At 36.2% G+C, this 15,126-nt stretch overlaps 1 protein-coding gene across 1 annotated transcript in view; it reads left to right on the top strand.

Moving 5' to 3' along the window:
- Nucleotides 1-15,126, top strand: part of CSMD3 (CUB and Sushi multiple domains 3) — a 669,496-nt gene that overhangs the window by 329,751 nt on the left and 324,619 nt on the right. Inside the window, exons 9-10 of the mRNA XM_087706764.1 lie at nt 2,104-2,191; nt 3,910-4,034. Coding sequence (XP_087562890.1) covers nt 2,104-2,191; nt 3,910-4,034 — 213 coding nt within the window. The remainder of the gene's footprint in view (nt 1-2,103; nt 2,192-3,909; nt 4,035-15,126) is intronic.

The following is a 15,126-nucleotide window of genomic DNA, read 5'->3' on the forward strand; positions in this document are numbered from 1 at the left end:
TGTCCATCCATCCATCTATCTATCATCTATTTATCTATCCTCTATCTGTCTGTTTGTCTGTCCATCCATCCATCCGTCTCTCTCTCTCTCTGTCTCTCTGTCTCTCTGTCTATTGAAAAGGAAAGAGGAAAAGGAAAAAAAAGAAAAAGAAAGAAAGAAAAGAAAAGAAAAAAGAAAGAAAGAAAATAATTTCCTAGCCCTTGTTCAGCATTTGCAGAAATAATCTTCAAATGATAAAATTACTTGGAAGTAATTTGTATCTGAACAGAACAATACTCTTACCATCACCACCTCATGTTTTCTTGGGTAGCATTAAAATGTAAGGAGTTGTGCAGGTCTTCAAAACTTCCCACTGCCAAGAGGCATCTAAAACAAGAGTGACAGAGAGAAAGGGACAGAGAGACAGAATGCAGCCGCGTGAGCGATTGTGGGTGCACCTCGGTACACCCACGTTACACCTATCCTCCGCGAGCTGCACTGGTTACCGATCGGTCTCCGGATACTCTTCAAAATGCTAGTCGTAACTTAAAAAGCCCTTCAAGGTATTAGACCTGGGTACTTGAGAGACCGCCTGTTGCCAATTACCTCCCACAGACCCCGTTAGATCACACAGGGTCAGCCTCCTCCAGGTTCCATCCATCAGCCAATGCCATCTGGCTTCCGGCCCTTTGGAATGAACTCCCCGCGGAGATTCAGACCCTCACCTCTCTCCAGGCCTTCCGGAAAGCCGTCAAAACCTGGCTGTGCTGGCAGGCCTGGGGTTGATGAGTTCCCCTCCCCTCTTGACCTGTGTAGCTGTATGATTCTTGTTTATTTTAATCACATGTATTGTGTTCTATGTTCCCTTTCCCCCCTTGAGTTGTTCGCCGCCCTGAGTCCCTCCCGGAAAAGGGCGGCATACAAATAAAATAAATCTAATCTAAAAGTCTAATCTAATAACCTAGGATCTCGAAGAACTGCTAGGAAAGCATCTAGATTACTTTTTGCCACAGAGCAGCAGTACCTGGATGGAAGGCAAGCACTTGGCTCTCTCCTCTGAGCTAAGAAGCTCAGCACATTTGAGTCCAGTTAATAATTGGATGGAAGATAACCAGGGAAAACCAGAAGTTGGCAGTTAATAAACTTTTCAGAAGAAAATGGCAAAGCAGCCTGCACTACATCCAAGACAAATGCATGGACTTGTCCATGAAGTCAAAAGAAATCATTTTTTTTATTAAAAAATGTGTGTATTTGAGAAAATGTTCACTACTAATATTAGCTTAAATAAATAGACGGTGTATTATTATATTTATTTATGAATCACATTTCTCGGGCTGCCCATTTCACACAAAGCAAAACTGGACAGCGGCATATAGCAATTGACTAAAACAATGAGATAATAATAAAAAATTATTAGAAGAAGGATAATCATTTATACATTATAACAATGCAATATAATGACTGTTCTCACAATTGCTTTTAGAACTCTGGGCACAGCATTTTGGCTTAAGGAAAACCACATTGCTGAATTAATACTCCTATAAAAATGGATACCAAGAATATGTCCCATTTTTTATCCCTAATATCAGAATCTAGGAGATTTGTGATGTTTTGTCATCTATTAGCCAAGGTGGCCCAGTGGTTAGAATGCAGTACTGCAGGCTACTTCTGCTGATCACTGGCTGCCTGCAGTTCAGCAGTTTGAGTTTCACCGACTCAAGGTTGACTCAGCCTTCCATCCTTCCGAAGTTGATAAAATGAGGAACCAGATTGTTGGAGGCAATATGCTGACTCTATAAACCACTTAGAGAAGACTGTAAAGCACTATGAAGCAGTATATAAGTCTAAGTGCTATTGTTTTTACGTATCTAATAATGCCAGCTGTCTCATAATAAATGATGAAAATTAAAGTTTAGAACCAATGTTTAGCTTCTTCGGTATTCAAAGAAATAACAAAGACAAACTCATATTTGGTTTTTCTTTTCCAGAGTACAAATTGTGTACTAAAAAAATAATAATCTAGCTCATTAAGGTAGCAGGGAGAAATTCAAACAATAACCTACATGTTTTTTCTTTGATATTTTAAGATAATTCCTAGTTGTCTATGTTGTTTTTATTTTGCAGTAAATGAAGGAGGTATCAAACAGGCATCAAATTTGTGTCCAGATCCTGGAGAACCTGAGAATGGAAAACGAATAGGCTCAGACTTTAGGTAATATTTACAAACCAAAACTTCAAATGCATTAGCAGGGGTGAGTTGACTCAGGAACTCCCTGTTAAAGTCCATAGGTGATAAAGGGGTCATAGTTGCCCACTCCTGCATTAGAGTGTTATCTTTAAATTTTATTGGATATATCCCACTGCAAAGACAAACTTGAACATGATCATGAATGCTGTAATTAAGTTGTTATCTATGTAGGTATTTAAATATTTGTTGCTCTATGGGTAGTCCTTGACTTTTGACGACATTCTGAGACCAAAAATTTCTGTTGCTAAACAAAGTGAGTTATGCCAATGTTATGAACTTTTTTTATCACAGTGGTTAAGCTAATCACTGCCTAGTTAAACAAATCATGCAGTCTTTAAGTGAATCCATCTTCCTTCCAATGATTTTGCTTGTCAAAAGTTGGCTAGAAAGCTCACAAACTTATGTACAATGGTTGGGATTGTCATCGTAAATATATGCTGGTGCCAAATGCCTACATGTGACTATGCTGAGATGAGTCATGTGACTATGTTGAGATGGTTGTAAGTTTGACAACTGATCATAAGTCACTTTTTTCAGTGCCACCATAATTTTGAGCTATCACTAAATGATTGGATTGTAAGCCAGACTAGCCATATTGGGTATAACAATTGAAGGTCTTTCATTTTAGCATTATGGTTATGTAGCATGCATGTATATGTAACTCCATCAAGAAATATAGCTCTAGATTTTGAAAATAAAAGGTCTCAACTTATTCAGCTGGAAAGGAAAGTTGATCAGAGGAATTAATTTGTCACAGTGTAAATTTATGGATTTCATGTATTTTTGTTCAGGGCTATTTCTTCCAAATCACCTAATTTAGGCATGCACACTGGAGAAGCAAGTTTAGTTTATATTAGCACTTCTTCCTGGGTAGATTAGTCTACTATGGCAATATCAGTGGCTTATGTATGTCTTTAAATAGGATAATATAGTAATACTCTTTCAGCTTAATTCTTAATATATATTTCATTCTGGCAAAGCACAATATGAGTATCATCTCAGGAAGTAAACAAGCCAATGTAAGTTATTATCCAGGAAACCGCTCAAAAACATTTTGACATGGTTTTTGTTTTATGAGGTGTCTCTAAATATCTGCAAAGGTTCAGCACATGGATCACTCTTATTTTAATGGAAGATCAGTCTATGAGACCTTCACATTTCCACCTTGTGTTACATCCCTATCAGATCAGTATGAAGTAATGCTATAGTCACAGACAAGCTATATTTATTAATATGAGGCTTTTAAGTACACTTAATTAAAAGGTTACCATATTTGAATGAGCATCATAAATCTATCTGTTCTCGCATTTTAAAAAAAAATGAGATAACTTTTTACATAACATAAAGTTGTTTATGAACAGCAAACATATAGATTAAAAGAGGAACGGGTTTTGAGTTCCTCATTAAATAAATTAAACAATGGCAGAAAAAGAGAATGTTGAAATGCATCCATTTGAATATGTAATGCTAACTATAATTACAGAAAGAGGAAGAAATGAGACAAATTTCACACATCTTCATTTGTTTTTAGTCATACCTTCTTTTTAAGACAAACCAGAACTAACTTTTACCTTAAAGGGAATACTGACAGGATTAATGTAATAAGAGATTATTAAAAAGATTCAAATAAACTTTGAGAAATATAGCACATATTAACCTGCATTTGATATGTTTAATTTTAGCTTGGATTCAACAGTGCAGTTTTCTTGTGATGAAGACTATGTGCTACAGGGGGCAAAAAGCATTACTTGCCAAAGGATAGCGGAAGTTTTTGCAGCATGGAGCGATCACAGACCAGTGTGCAAAGGTAAAATACAAAAATCTGTATTCTTTTATGCCAGTTTTCTGCATTTTTTTTCATGTAGCAATAAGAAGGATATCTTTAAAGCTGGGGCATTGACAGGATGTGGATACCATCTTGACTTTTCTGGCATATATCCAGTGGTGGGTTTCAAAAATTTTTAGAACCTCTTCTGTAGGTATGGCCTGCTTTGTGGGAGTGGCTTGCCAGCCATGTGACCGGGTGGGAGTGGCTTGGCAGTTGTATGACTGGGTGGGCGCAGCCAACTTGTAAAATGTGGTGAAACTCACGTAACAATGCTCTTCCTTAGCAACCAAAATGTTGGCTTAGAAACTCTGGCATTTGAAGCACACAAGTCTTAAAGCTATCAAGTTATAAGACCCTTGCATCCCTAACCCTTTAAAAAAAAACCAGGGGTGTTCAAACTTGACAGCTTTAAGACTTGTGGACTTCAACTCCCAGAATTCCTCCTCTCGCTCTTCATCTTGATGATGTGCGGATGGGCAGGGGAAGAGAGCTGGAACTGGTTCTAAACGGCACTGTAGATTTGTAGAACCTCTTCTATAGAAGAGGTTAGAACTCGCAGGAACCCACCTCTGCATATATCCCAGTTTATGAAAGCACTCCTACTGGAAATTATAGATGCAATAAATCCTTCTGTATTTTTGTGTGGTCAAATTGTCTTCACACTTTCAAGTATTATGGGTTTATTTTGCCCCCCCCCAAAAAAAATACAAAAAAAGAGGTTTTATTCCTTTTTTTTTGGTTTCATTTACTATTCCTCATGTCTTCTAGGTATAAGGAATTTTGCTAGATGGTTAGTAGGTTTTCTTAGCTGGGTTATATAGTTAAGTAAGTACCACCACACATCTCCTTAAGTGAAGAGACTCTAACTATAAGGGACTCTGAGAAAAAAATATATGTTAAAATTCAGATTTAATTCCAGAATTTCTTCAATCCCTTCTGCTTTCCAAAGTTGGGATATAGCCAATGCATAATGCCCTCATTTCCAATCACCAACTTCTCTTCCATTCCTACCTTAACCAGGGAGCCATGGTGGTGCAGTGGTTAGAATGCAATATTGCAGGCTAGCTTTGCCCACTGCCAAGAGTGAGATCCTGATTGCCTCAAGATTTTTTCAGCCTTCCATCATTCTGAGATTGGTACAATGAGGACGCAAATTGTTGGGGGCAATATGCTGACTCTGTGAATGGCTTAGATAATACTGTAACACACTATGAAGCAGAATACAAGTCTAAATGCTATTGCTATTAACATTTAAAAGGACTAATTGGACATTCTCAGATATAGTTTTTTCAGAAATATATATTCCATTAAAAAGTCATCAGTAAAAAAAAAAATGTTTTGCTTTTTTGGTGTCTGGAATATAGTCCACTTATTTTGTTATTAAAAAAAACTTCTTCCTTTCATAAAAACAGCATAATTGTTCTTAAAAGAAAATCAGTGATTCTCTCTTTGTTTAACCTGCATACACAAATTTATGTTTTGTGCAATGCAGAAACTTTCATCATATGTTCCTCTTTAGATGTTCATTTTAAAATTTGACTTCACATAACAATCATACTGTATTGATTCACCTACCGTATATAAATAAATAATACCAATCTTAATTAGAACCTATCTCCGTATTCTTTAAAAATCTAAGTAATATAACTCTTAGAATGTTTTTGAAATAACATTCCCAAGAAATATACAAAAATAGAAGCATGTTCTTGAGTAAAATATATCCTATATTTTTTTCCTAATAAAAAATACTTTAAATACAATTTTCCATGCAGTTCTACAGACAGTATATGGATATTTATTTCTATTTAGGCAGAAAGAGGTTTTTTATTTTCCTGTGTTAAAACCTTGCAGGTTTATTAGAAACATGCTGTGCTCCTTACACAATTTGCTTTTATATGTGATTTTCTTGTTCAATAAATTAGTTCTAATAAAATTTTATGGCTGTATAATACAGTGCTCATCAGTTACTTTTAAAATGATGTAAAAATAAATTTTAAAAGGGTAGTAGCAGTTAATATTCTGAAGTATTATATTATTATAAATACATAATATTTCAGCTGTATGCTTGATTTTAGTTTATCATTTGATAACACATCCTGCTGTATTACTGCTTGTTTCATAGCATTCAATTGACAATTATAGGTTCTGATCATAGATACTTTTAAAAACCATTTTATTAAGTCTCATATATTCTAATCTTGTAAGAATGTTGAGTGTGAGCTCCTTACTGTTTATACGACTGGCTATTACTTTATTGTTCCTACAAATACTGTATTCTGTAGTATGGGTGAATGACACTTCTAAAGATGGTTAATATATTAAAATGATAGGATGATATTTGTATTCGTAAAGAGAAAAAATATATTAAAATATAGCAAAGATGAATGAGAATACCAGGAATGCCAAACAGAGCATTTTTTGTTATATATGAACGTTACTGAAAGTTCATTAGTGCTGTATAAAGTTATGTATTACCCAGTTTATCTAAGAGTATCTGGAACCTTTGGCCATAAAAAATTCAATTAGTAAGAGCAGTGTTCTACTTGAAGAATAGATTGACCAAACATTTTAAGTATCTTGCTAACAATCTTGCCTGGACTACTGTAACGCTCTGTAACGCTCTCTACATGGGGCTGCCCTTGAAGAGCACCCGGAAGCTTCAACTGGTCCAGAATGCGGCTGCGCGGGTTATCATGGGGGCACCTAGGTGCTCCCATGTTACACCCCTTTTAGGTGGCCTGCATTGGTTGCTGGTTGTGTTCCGGGTGTGATTCAAGGTACTAATTATGACCTTTAAAGCGCACCATGGCATAGGCCCAGGGTACCTGCGAGACCACCTACTGCCATCGGTAGCCTCCCATCGTCTTGTGTAATCCCACAGACTTGGCTTCCTCAGGGTGCCATCGGCCAGACAGCGTCGGCTAGTGACCCCTAGGGGGAGTGCCTTCTCTGTGGGAGAGCCTTCCTTCTGGAATGAGCTGCCCCCGGAGCTTCGCATAATCTCCGACCTCTGGTCCTTCCACCGCGCCCTAAGAAGTTGGCTTTTCCAGCAAGCCGGCCTGGCCTGAACAAAATAAAATAAATTATTGACCACTGTTAATTTTAATTCGAATTTTTTTTAAAAAAAAAATGTCATTGTCAATTTTAATTGGGTTTGGGATATTCTATTTAAATTTTTTTTAACTCTTGTATTATGTGTTTCTTTTAATGTTGTACGCCGCCCTGTGTCCTTGGGAGAAGGGCGGCATATAAATCTAATAAACCTAAACTTAAACCTAATACATTTTGCAGTCTGTTCGTAGAAAGTAATATTAAAAGAAAAAAAAATCTTTCTGTTACGAGGAACACTAGGACAAGGAATACACAAACTTTCAAACTAATCTCAATCTACTCATTATTGGAAAGTGAGGGTTGAGTTGCTGAGATTTGGGCATTAGCAGTTTTCATGGATTTTACCAGTTCTGTTCTGGACTTTATGATACCGAATTTTCCTATATTGGGGAAAATAATGACTTCAAAAGGCAGTCAGCAGATCAGAATAGAAGTATATTGTCAGAATTATTTTTCTCTGTCACACTGATGCATATACATGTAAATAGGGAAAAATGGCTTTATTTGATACTACTTTCTCTTTAATGTCAGTCAGCCCTCTTATCCATTGTGTTGTGAACAATAAGCTTGAGATCTGTATTGTGTGGCTTGGAAGCCATATTGTTTGCAAAATTTTAATTTTGCAGCTGTATAATTGAACAATAAACCACAAAGATTCCTAAAGTTCAGACTGAATATTTATTAATCGAATTTATATTACTGCCCATGTCACAGAGAAAGTGACTCTGGGTGGTTATATAAATAAGTAAAAGTAAATAAAGTTTAATCTTTTTCTTACCATAGGCTCCAGAAGCATTTTCTTCCTCTGAACAGACTAGTTTTTCATTACCTATTTGAACTTTTTAAAGGTAGTGCTTTGTCTTATTTGATTTCATTCCTTATAGATTTTGGGAATAATTTTATAAATGGGCAGTTTTATTATTTATTGTATTATTTTTTATTATTTTATTTTATTTTTTTTATTTTTTTTATTTAGTTTATTTATTTATTTATATACAGCTTAACCCAAACTCTGAGAGGCTCACAACTGAAGGATTAAAATAAAATACATATCTAAAATAAAATAAAAACAACAAACAAACAAAAATATATTTTCCATAACACGTTCATCCCATGTCCTTCTTATCGTATTACAATCAGAAGTGGTATCAGCCAGTTCTGACCCGTTCTGTTGAACTGGTAACAGAAATTTTGAGTAGTTCGGAGAACCGGCAAACACCACCTCTGGCTGGCTCTGCCCCCATATATTTACTGCCTCCTGAGTCCCAGCTGATTGGTTGGGTCTTCTGTTGCCCTGCACAGGAGAATGGAGCTGGAAAGCAGATTAGTGGGGTGGGGAGGGAATGGGGATTTTACAGCATCCTTGCGCTGGAATGAGGTGAAAATGGCGATTTTTCAGTATTCTTCCCCTGCCATTCCCACCAAGCTACACTATGCCCACAGAACCGCAGTTAAATTTTTTGAATCCCACCACTGATCACACTGCTTGTGAAAAGAGCCAGATTTTAAATGCATTACAAAAAGTTTAAATGATAGGGGTTAGTCTAAGTGATGTCATGGTTCATTCTATTTGAATACAGATCTGAATGAGTGTTTAATTGGCTCATCTTTATCATGCCTCTATCAATAATGATAAATTGGTATAAAATGGAACTTTCATAACAATCTGTTTTGAAGTAGTTTGTACTGCAATGGAATGAATCATTGTTTTCTTTGAACAATTTAACAAAAGACCAACAACTAATCCTCAGTTTATGACCACAATTGAGCCCAAAGTTTTCATTGCTAAGCCAGACAGTTGTTAAGTGAGTTTTATCCCACTTTACAACCTTTCTTGCCACAGTTGTTAAGTCATTAAGTTGTGGGGTTTGCCCTTCACAAAAGAGCAGGGGTAAATTTATTTTCCAAAGCACCAGAGGGCAGGACAAGAAACAGTGGATGGAAATTAATCAAGGAGAGAAGCAACAGTGAGTACAATTAACCAGTGGAACAACTTGCCATCAGAAGTTGTGGGCGTTTCATCACTGGAGGTTTTTAAGAAGAGACTGGTCAGGCTGAAATGGTATAGGACAGTGATGGTGAACCTCTTTTGGCTCGTGTGCCAAAAGTGGGGGGAGCGCAGGGGGGTCATGTGTGAGTATGCCACACCCATAATGCTATGTGCACGAGCCCAGCATGCATGCACACATGAGCAGCACTCCCTCTTATTTTTGACATACTTTTTTCGCCCACCCCAAGCTCCAGAGGCTTTATAGGAGCCTGGGGAGAGTGAAAACAGTCTCTCCTGCCCACCCAAGGTCCTCCAGAGGCTTCAGGAGCTTCCTGAAGCCTCCAGAGAATGAAAAACCAGCCCTATGGGCAAACCAGATGTTTAGGAATGGTCTTCCGATCTGCTAGTAGGGTCATTTTTCGTCCTTGGGAGCCTTCAAGGGCCTTCAGGAGGCTTCCATGAAGGCTCTGGAGAGCTAAAAACGGCCCCACGAACAAACCGGAAGTACATTCCCAAGCTTACGGTTTGTCTGTAGGGCCTGTTTTCGTGAAAAATGGCCTCAAAAGAAGGCCAATGTCAGCTGGATAACATGTGCATGCATGCTGGCCAGCTACAGGGCAAGCCTCACATGCCCTGACAAATAGCTTCACATGCTACTGTGGCATGCATGCCATAGGTTCACCATCACTGGTATAGGGTATCCTGCTTGAGCTGAGGGTTGGAATAGAAGACATCCAAGGCTCCTTCCAACTCTATTCTGATTGATTGATTTGTTAAGCTAGTAACATGGTTGTTAAGTGAATCTGGCTTCTCCATTGACTTTGCTTGTCAGGAGGTCACAAAAGGTGGTCACATGATCTCAGGATACTCCAAACATTATAAATATAAGCCATTTGCCAGGCGTCCAATTTCGGCCATGCGACTGTGGAGATGTTACAATGGTCTTAAATATGAAAAACAGTCATAAGTTACTTTTTAAAGTGCCATTGTAACTTCAAATGCTCACCAAACAAATGGTTGTAAGTCAACTAGGAAGAAAACAGAAATGTGAAAGTCATGAAACCATTTTCATGAACAGTTTTTGCAACTTAAAATGCCATTTAAGCACTGGTTTAAATGGTGAAGCAATAAGATGTAGAAGACTCTTAAATCTCTTAAGATAAATCTAAAATGGGACAATGTTTTTGAAGTTTTGTGGCATTCGGAATCTATTTTGAGCATGCTTGCTGAAAACTGATAGTGGAATAACCTATCATTATGAAATGGAATTTCATAATGAAGCCTGCAGCCAAGAAATTAAAAGACACTTGCTCCTGGGGAGGAAAGCTATGGCAAATCTAGAAGCAAACTAAAAAAAACAGAGACATGACCCTGCCAACAAAAGTGTGTATAGTTAACGCTATGGTTTTCCCAGTTGTAATGTATGGCTGTGAAAGTTGGATCATAACAAAGGCTGAGCACCAAAGAATTGAGGCCTTTGAACGATGATGCAAGTCCCTTGGACTGCAAGGTGATCAAACTAGAGGAGATCATCCCTGACTGCTCTTTAGAAAGACCCTGAAGAGGAAACTCAAATACTTTGGTCACCTAATGAGAAGGAAGGACTCACTCAAGAAAAACCGAATGCTGGGAACAATTGAGGGCAAAAGAAGAATGGGATGACAGAGAATGAGGTGGCTGGATGGAGTCACCAAAGCAGCAGGAGTGAGCTTAAATGGACTCCAGAGGATGGTAGAGGACAAGAAGACCTTGTGGAATGTTGTCTATTGGGTCATGATGGGTAGGGCATGACTTTGCAACTAATAACAACAATGAAATGGAAAATATATGAACATTCATCCTAAAGTATTCAAATCAGAATTCTGAAAGCAGGAAATCAAGAAAAGGCATTTCAAATATTCAAATCAGAATTCTGAAAGCAGGAAATCAAGAAAAGGCATTTCAAATATTCACCCATCGGTATGATATGCTCTTTCTAATTTACAGTTTTCACCATTCTCTACTACAACATTTTAACTTAACCTGAACCCCCAAAGCTTCTCCTTGCTCGCTCTGACACTCTGAAATTACAAATAGTGCAGAAATGAATGGATTAATTTCTCCATTTTTGAAGCATACTGCTGAAATCATTGAAACTGATATGCATTTCCCCCCACTGTCTGAAACAAAGTATGGATTAATTCCTTTCTTTTTGAAGAAATTAGATTGCAGTGTTTTCAGGGCAGTAATTCCCACCACCATATTAGATCATCAAAGAGCTAATAACCAAATATGCTTAATGATTTGTTCGGTATTTTAGATTACATTTAAGAAAGCAACTACACTCAGTAGTAATCGGGAGAAACAGGCGCTGCTTATTATGTTCAGCTTGCTATCTCAATAGAAGAACATTGATTCTTTAGAGAAATGTATTGACTGTGAAGGTCACTTTTAAAATTGTATTGGCTTCAGTTTCTCCTTTTTCTTAGATCATAACAATGAAGTTTAAAGGCTATCTCTCCTTTGAGAAACATTATGATTTATTTTGAAATTGATTTATTTTATATGAAAGTTTGTTAGTAAAACTTTTGTATATGTATTTATTTTATAAACCTATAAATCTATAAGAACAGTGTCTAATGCAAACTTGTTGATTTATAATTATATCATCTGATTTATACATAACCTTGGTATTCAACCTAATGCATAATTGCTTTTGGTTTTTTAGGAAAACAGAAAATATAGTTTCATAATTGAAACAGGGATATTTCCTGGTTCTGCTGCTGAGGTATAGATTAGTCCACTTGAACAATTACTTTTCTAATTTCCTTAAAGTTGTACCCATATATTTTAATATCTAAGAGTGCTAGTTGTCAGAAAACTGAAACTGTGATATTTCACTTATTGATAAATATAGCAATTTGATTGTAACTGTTCCACTCTGAATCTTAATATGTGCAACTGAGAGGGAGTTTGCATAATAATATCTCCCTTTTTAGATTGCTGGATGCAAATTGCTGGAGGGAAGAAACAAAAACCATTTAATAAACTGTGTAGAACAAGAACAAGAGGAAAATGGTTCTCTATAAGTTTAAAAAGTGTGAACACTTTCAGAAGTGTCTATCAACCCTATATTGCAAAATTATATCATCTTCGGCATTAAAATGTAGGGCATAAAGTAAAGAAACAAATATAGAACATACATTAAATTTAATGTCATTTCACTTTTCATTTACTGCAGAGTTTAAAAGTTATTCAAAAAAAATTGGGTGGATTCTATAAAGTATTCTATAAAGTAAAGATTTAAAACTGGGGGTGGGAATTCATCTGTAAAAAAAAAAAGCTTGCACAGTTTTAGAAATACAAAATTATGTGTTCTTCCTCGCAAACGTTTTAGAATGCTAGTGATGTATAAAGTACCAAAGATAGCAAGTTAAATTCATCATCCCTTCTATTTATAGAGATTTATTCTTTCCTGCAAGCAAAAGGGGGAGGAAAGCAATGTTAACAGATTATTATTGATTTTTCTTGCAGTTGCGCCCCCCCCCCCCCCCCGCTCAGCTGTCTAGAAACATATTCAGTTCCAGAGATTACTTTAGATTTGGTGAAGGAACAGTGGAAATATAAAAACTGCATCTTTTTCTCCCCCTTGATCTCGCCACAAACAGGACATCCTTACAAAGAGAACAAAAACAAAATTAGTGCAGTGGTAACAACAGAAATGAATGAATGTTCCAAATTTCCACCATAAAAGCCAAAAAAAAAAAAAAAAAACCACCCTGTTATTCATCATCTGAGTTCAGTTCAGTTCAAAGGTGTAATGAAAATAAGAAAAAAATAAATAAATAAAAATACAGTACTTAGGATATTTTTAAAAAATATTAATGCCAACTCCGACCTATCTACAAATATGAGGTTAAATGTAGTGGTGCTTATGGTAATGAAACTTGAAATCTTCAAACATGAGAAGATGTTTTTTTTTTTTTTTTTTGACTCAGTGAATCAAAATTACTATCCTGTAGATTAGGGCTTTTCAATTCTGGGAGTTGACGTCCACATATCTTCAAGTTGCCAAGTTTGGAAAATAGGAATCTTGAATTAAAGCAGGTTTGCACTCCTGTTTTTGAAGCTTTCCAAGTGTTCTACATGCAACAGCTACCAGAGTAATTTTTAAAAGAGGTCTGCTTGCCATAGTTTCAATAACAGGACATGTAGAAGCTTATGGAGTCAAGTCTGTAAAATAATATTTTCCCCTTTATTATAAAAATGTGAAATGAATGATTAATAACAGCACAGAGAACCGCATGTTCAAGAGATATATTGCTCCTCATGTCCTTAAAGTTTGCATTCCTTTCCAAAGAACAAGGAGTGATTATCCCTAGTTCACATTCAGTTGAGATCATTACATAAAAGTAGACCTGTGAAGGAGCAGAAATTATTGTTATGTAGAATATTATGCTGCTTTTGGTCAAGAGTTATGTCTGGCCACCACCTGTCCCATTATAATTCATTTGTTTTATTTATTTATTTTGTTAACTTCAGTTGCTGCCTATCTCACTGTAGGGCTGTTCTATGTTTACAGCAATAATAAGGAAGAAATGAAAAGAGTGTACATATAACAGAAGAAAGATAATAGAGCAATAAAATAAACAGTGAAAAAGAACACAACAAGAAAATACAACTACATGATTACCATAAAAGAAAGATGGACAAATAAATAATACCTGAGAAGGCTCTTTGCTTTGACTCTTTATCATCAGAATCACTCATTTTCTATAGCAATATGCTTGGAGTTTCAAAGACAATATTGATGTGTACATAAGTAAGAATCAAGCCAAATCATACATAAACCCTATATTTTTGATGTTATCATTTCATCAAAACACACCATTGTATGTGGGCATGCTATACCACCTACCTGAGAGTATGCCTCTTTGAAATCAGGATTAATTCATTTTTGAGTAGCTAGATCCACACACATTCTGACAATTGAGATAGGTTGTCAGAATCAACTCCAGTAAGGACAGGTACAGTTTTAACAAGGAATGTAAATGACAACTGGATGGATTCCACCTGACTTGGCTGCATGCCAAATAGCAATGATCACACCTTGTATTTATGAAAGAAAAAAAAACCCTGCATAAACATTAATTTCCAGAATTACAGTGGAGATTGTCTATTGGCAAATCAATAGCCCAATTATTATCTTGTTGCTAAGTAATATTGAGTCAGTCTTGACTCCTTGGAACTATCTGAAGAAGTTGCTGGACTTTTTTTTGAAAAGATTTCAGAAATGGTTTACCATTGCTTTTGTTCTTCTTAGGACCGAGAGTGACTGAGAGACACATTGGCTTTATACCTAAGACAGGGGTAGAATTCATGCTCTCTGGCTTTCTAGCCTGATGCCTTCACCACTACACCAAACTGCTCTCTGTTATAAGACTAGATGTTTTTTACAGGATCCAATCTGTTTCTTAATTGTCTTTTTCCTCTCTTTCATTTTTCTGCTTTTCAAGAACTTTTTAGTTTTTCTTTAGTGAAACACACTCATCTAATATATCATTTATGTTGAATTTTTTAAGTATTCTGTATTTATTTTTATTTATTTAGTTCTGGTGTTTCTATGGGGCATGGTCCAAAAAAAAAATCAAGATGGTATTCCCAATGGGGCAATTGAAGCAACTGAATTAATAAAACCATGTATTTCACTAATGTATCTCTGTATGACAACTATTACCAAAGTTCCTATTTATTAAGCTTCAAAATGTTCTCCAGTAAGCTTTTATTAAGGGATTAGAGGGTATGTCACTGGAGCATTTATCCTTAATAAATAAGGCATGAACAGATTAAAAAAAATAACAGAATAACGGAGTTGGAAGAAATCTTGTAGGTCATCTAGTCCAACCCCTTGCCCAAACAAGAGACCCTACACCATTTCTGACAGATGGCAGTACAGTCTCTTTTTTAAAGCTTCCTGTGGTGGAGCAGTCA

Source organism: Thamnophis sirtalis, unplaced genomic scaffold (genome assembly GCF_051295495.1).
Source record: "Thamnophis sirtalis isolate CommonGarterSnake01/CBP01778 unplaced genomic scaffold, rThaSir2_p1.2 scaffold_2, whole genome shotgun sequence".
NCBI lineage: Eukaryota > Metazoa > Chordata > Lepidosauria > Squamata > Natricidae > Thamnophis > Thamnophis sirtalis.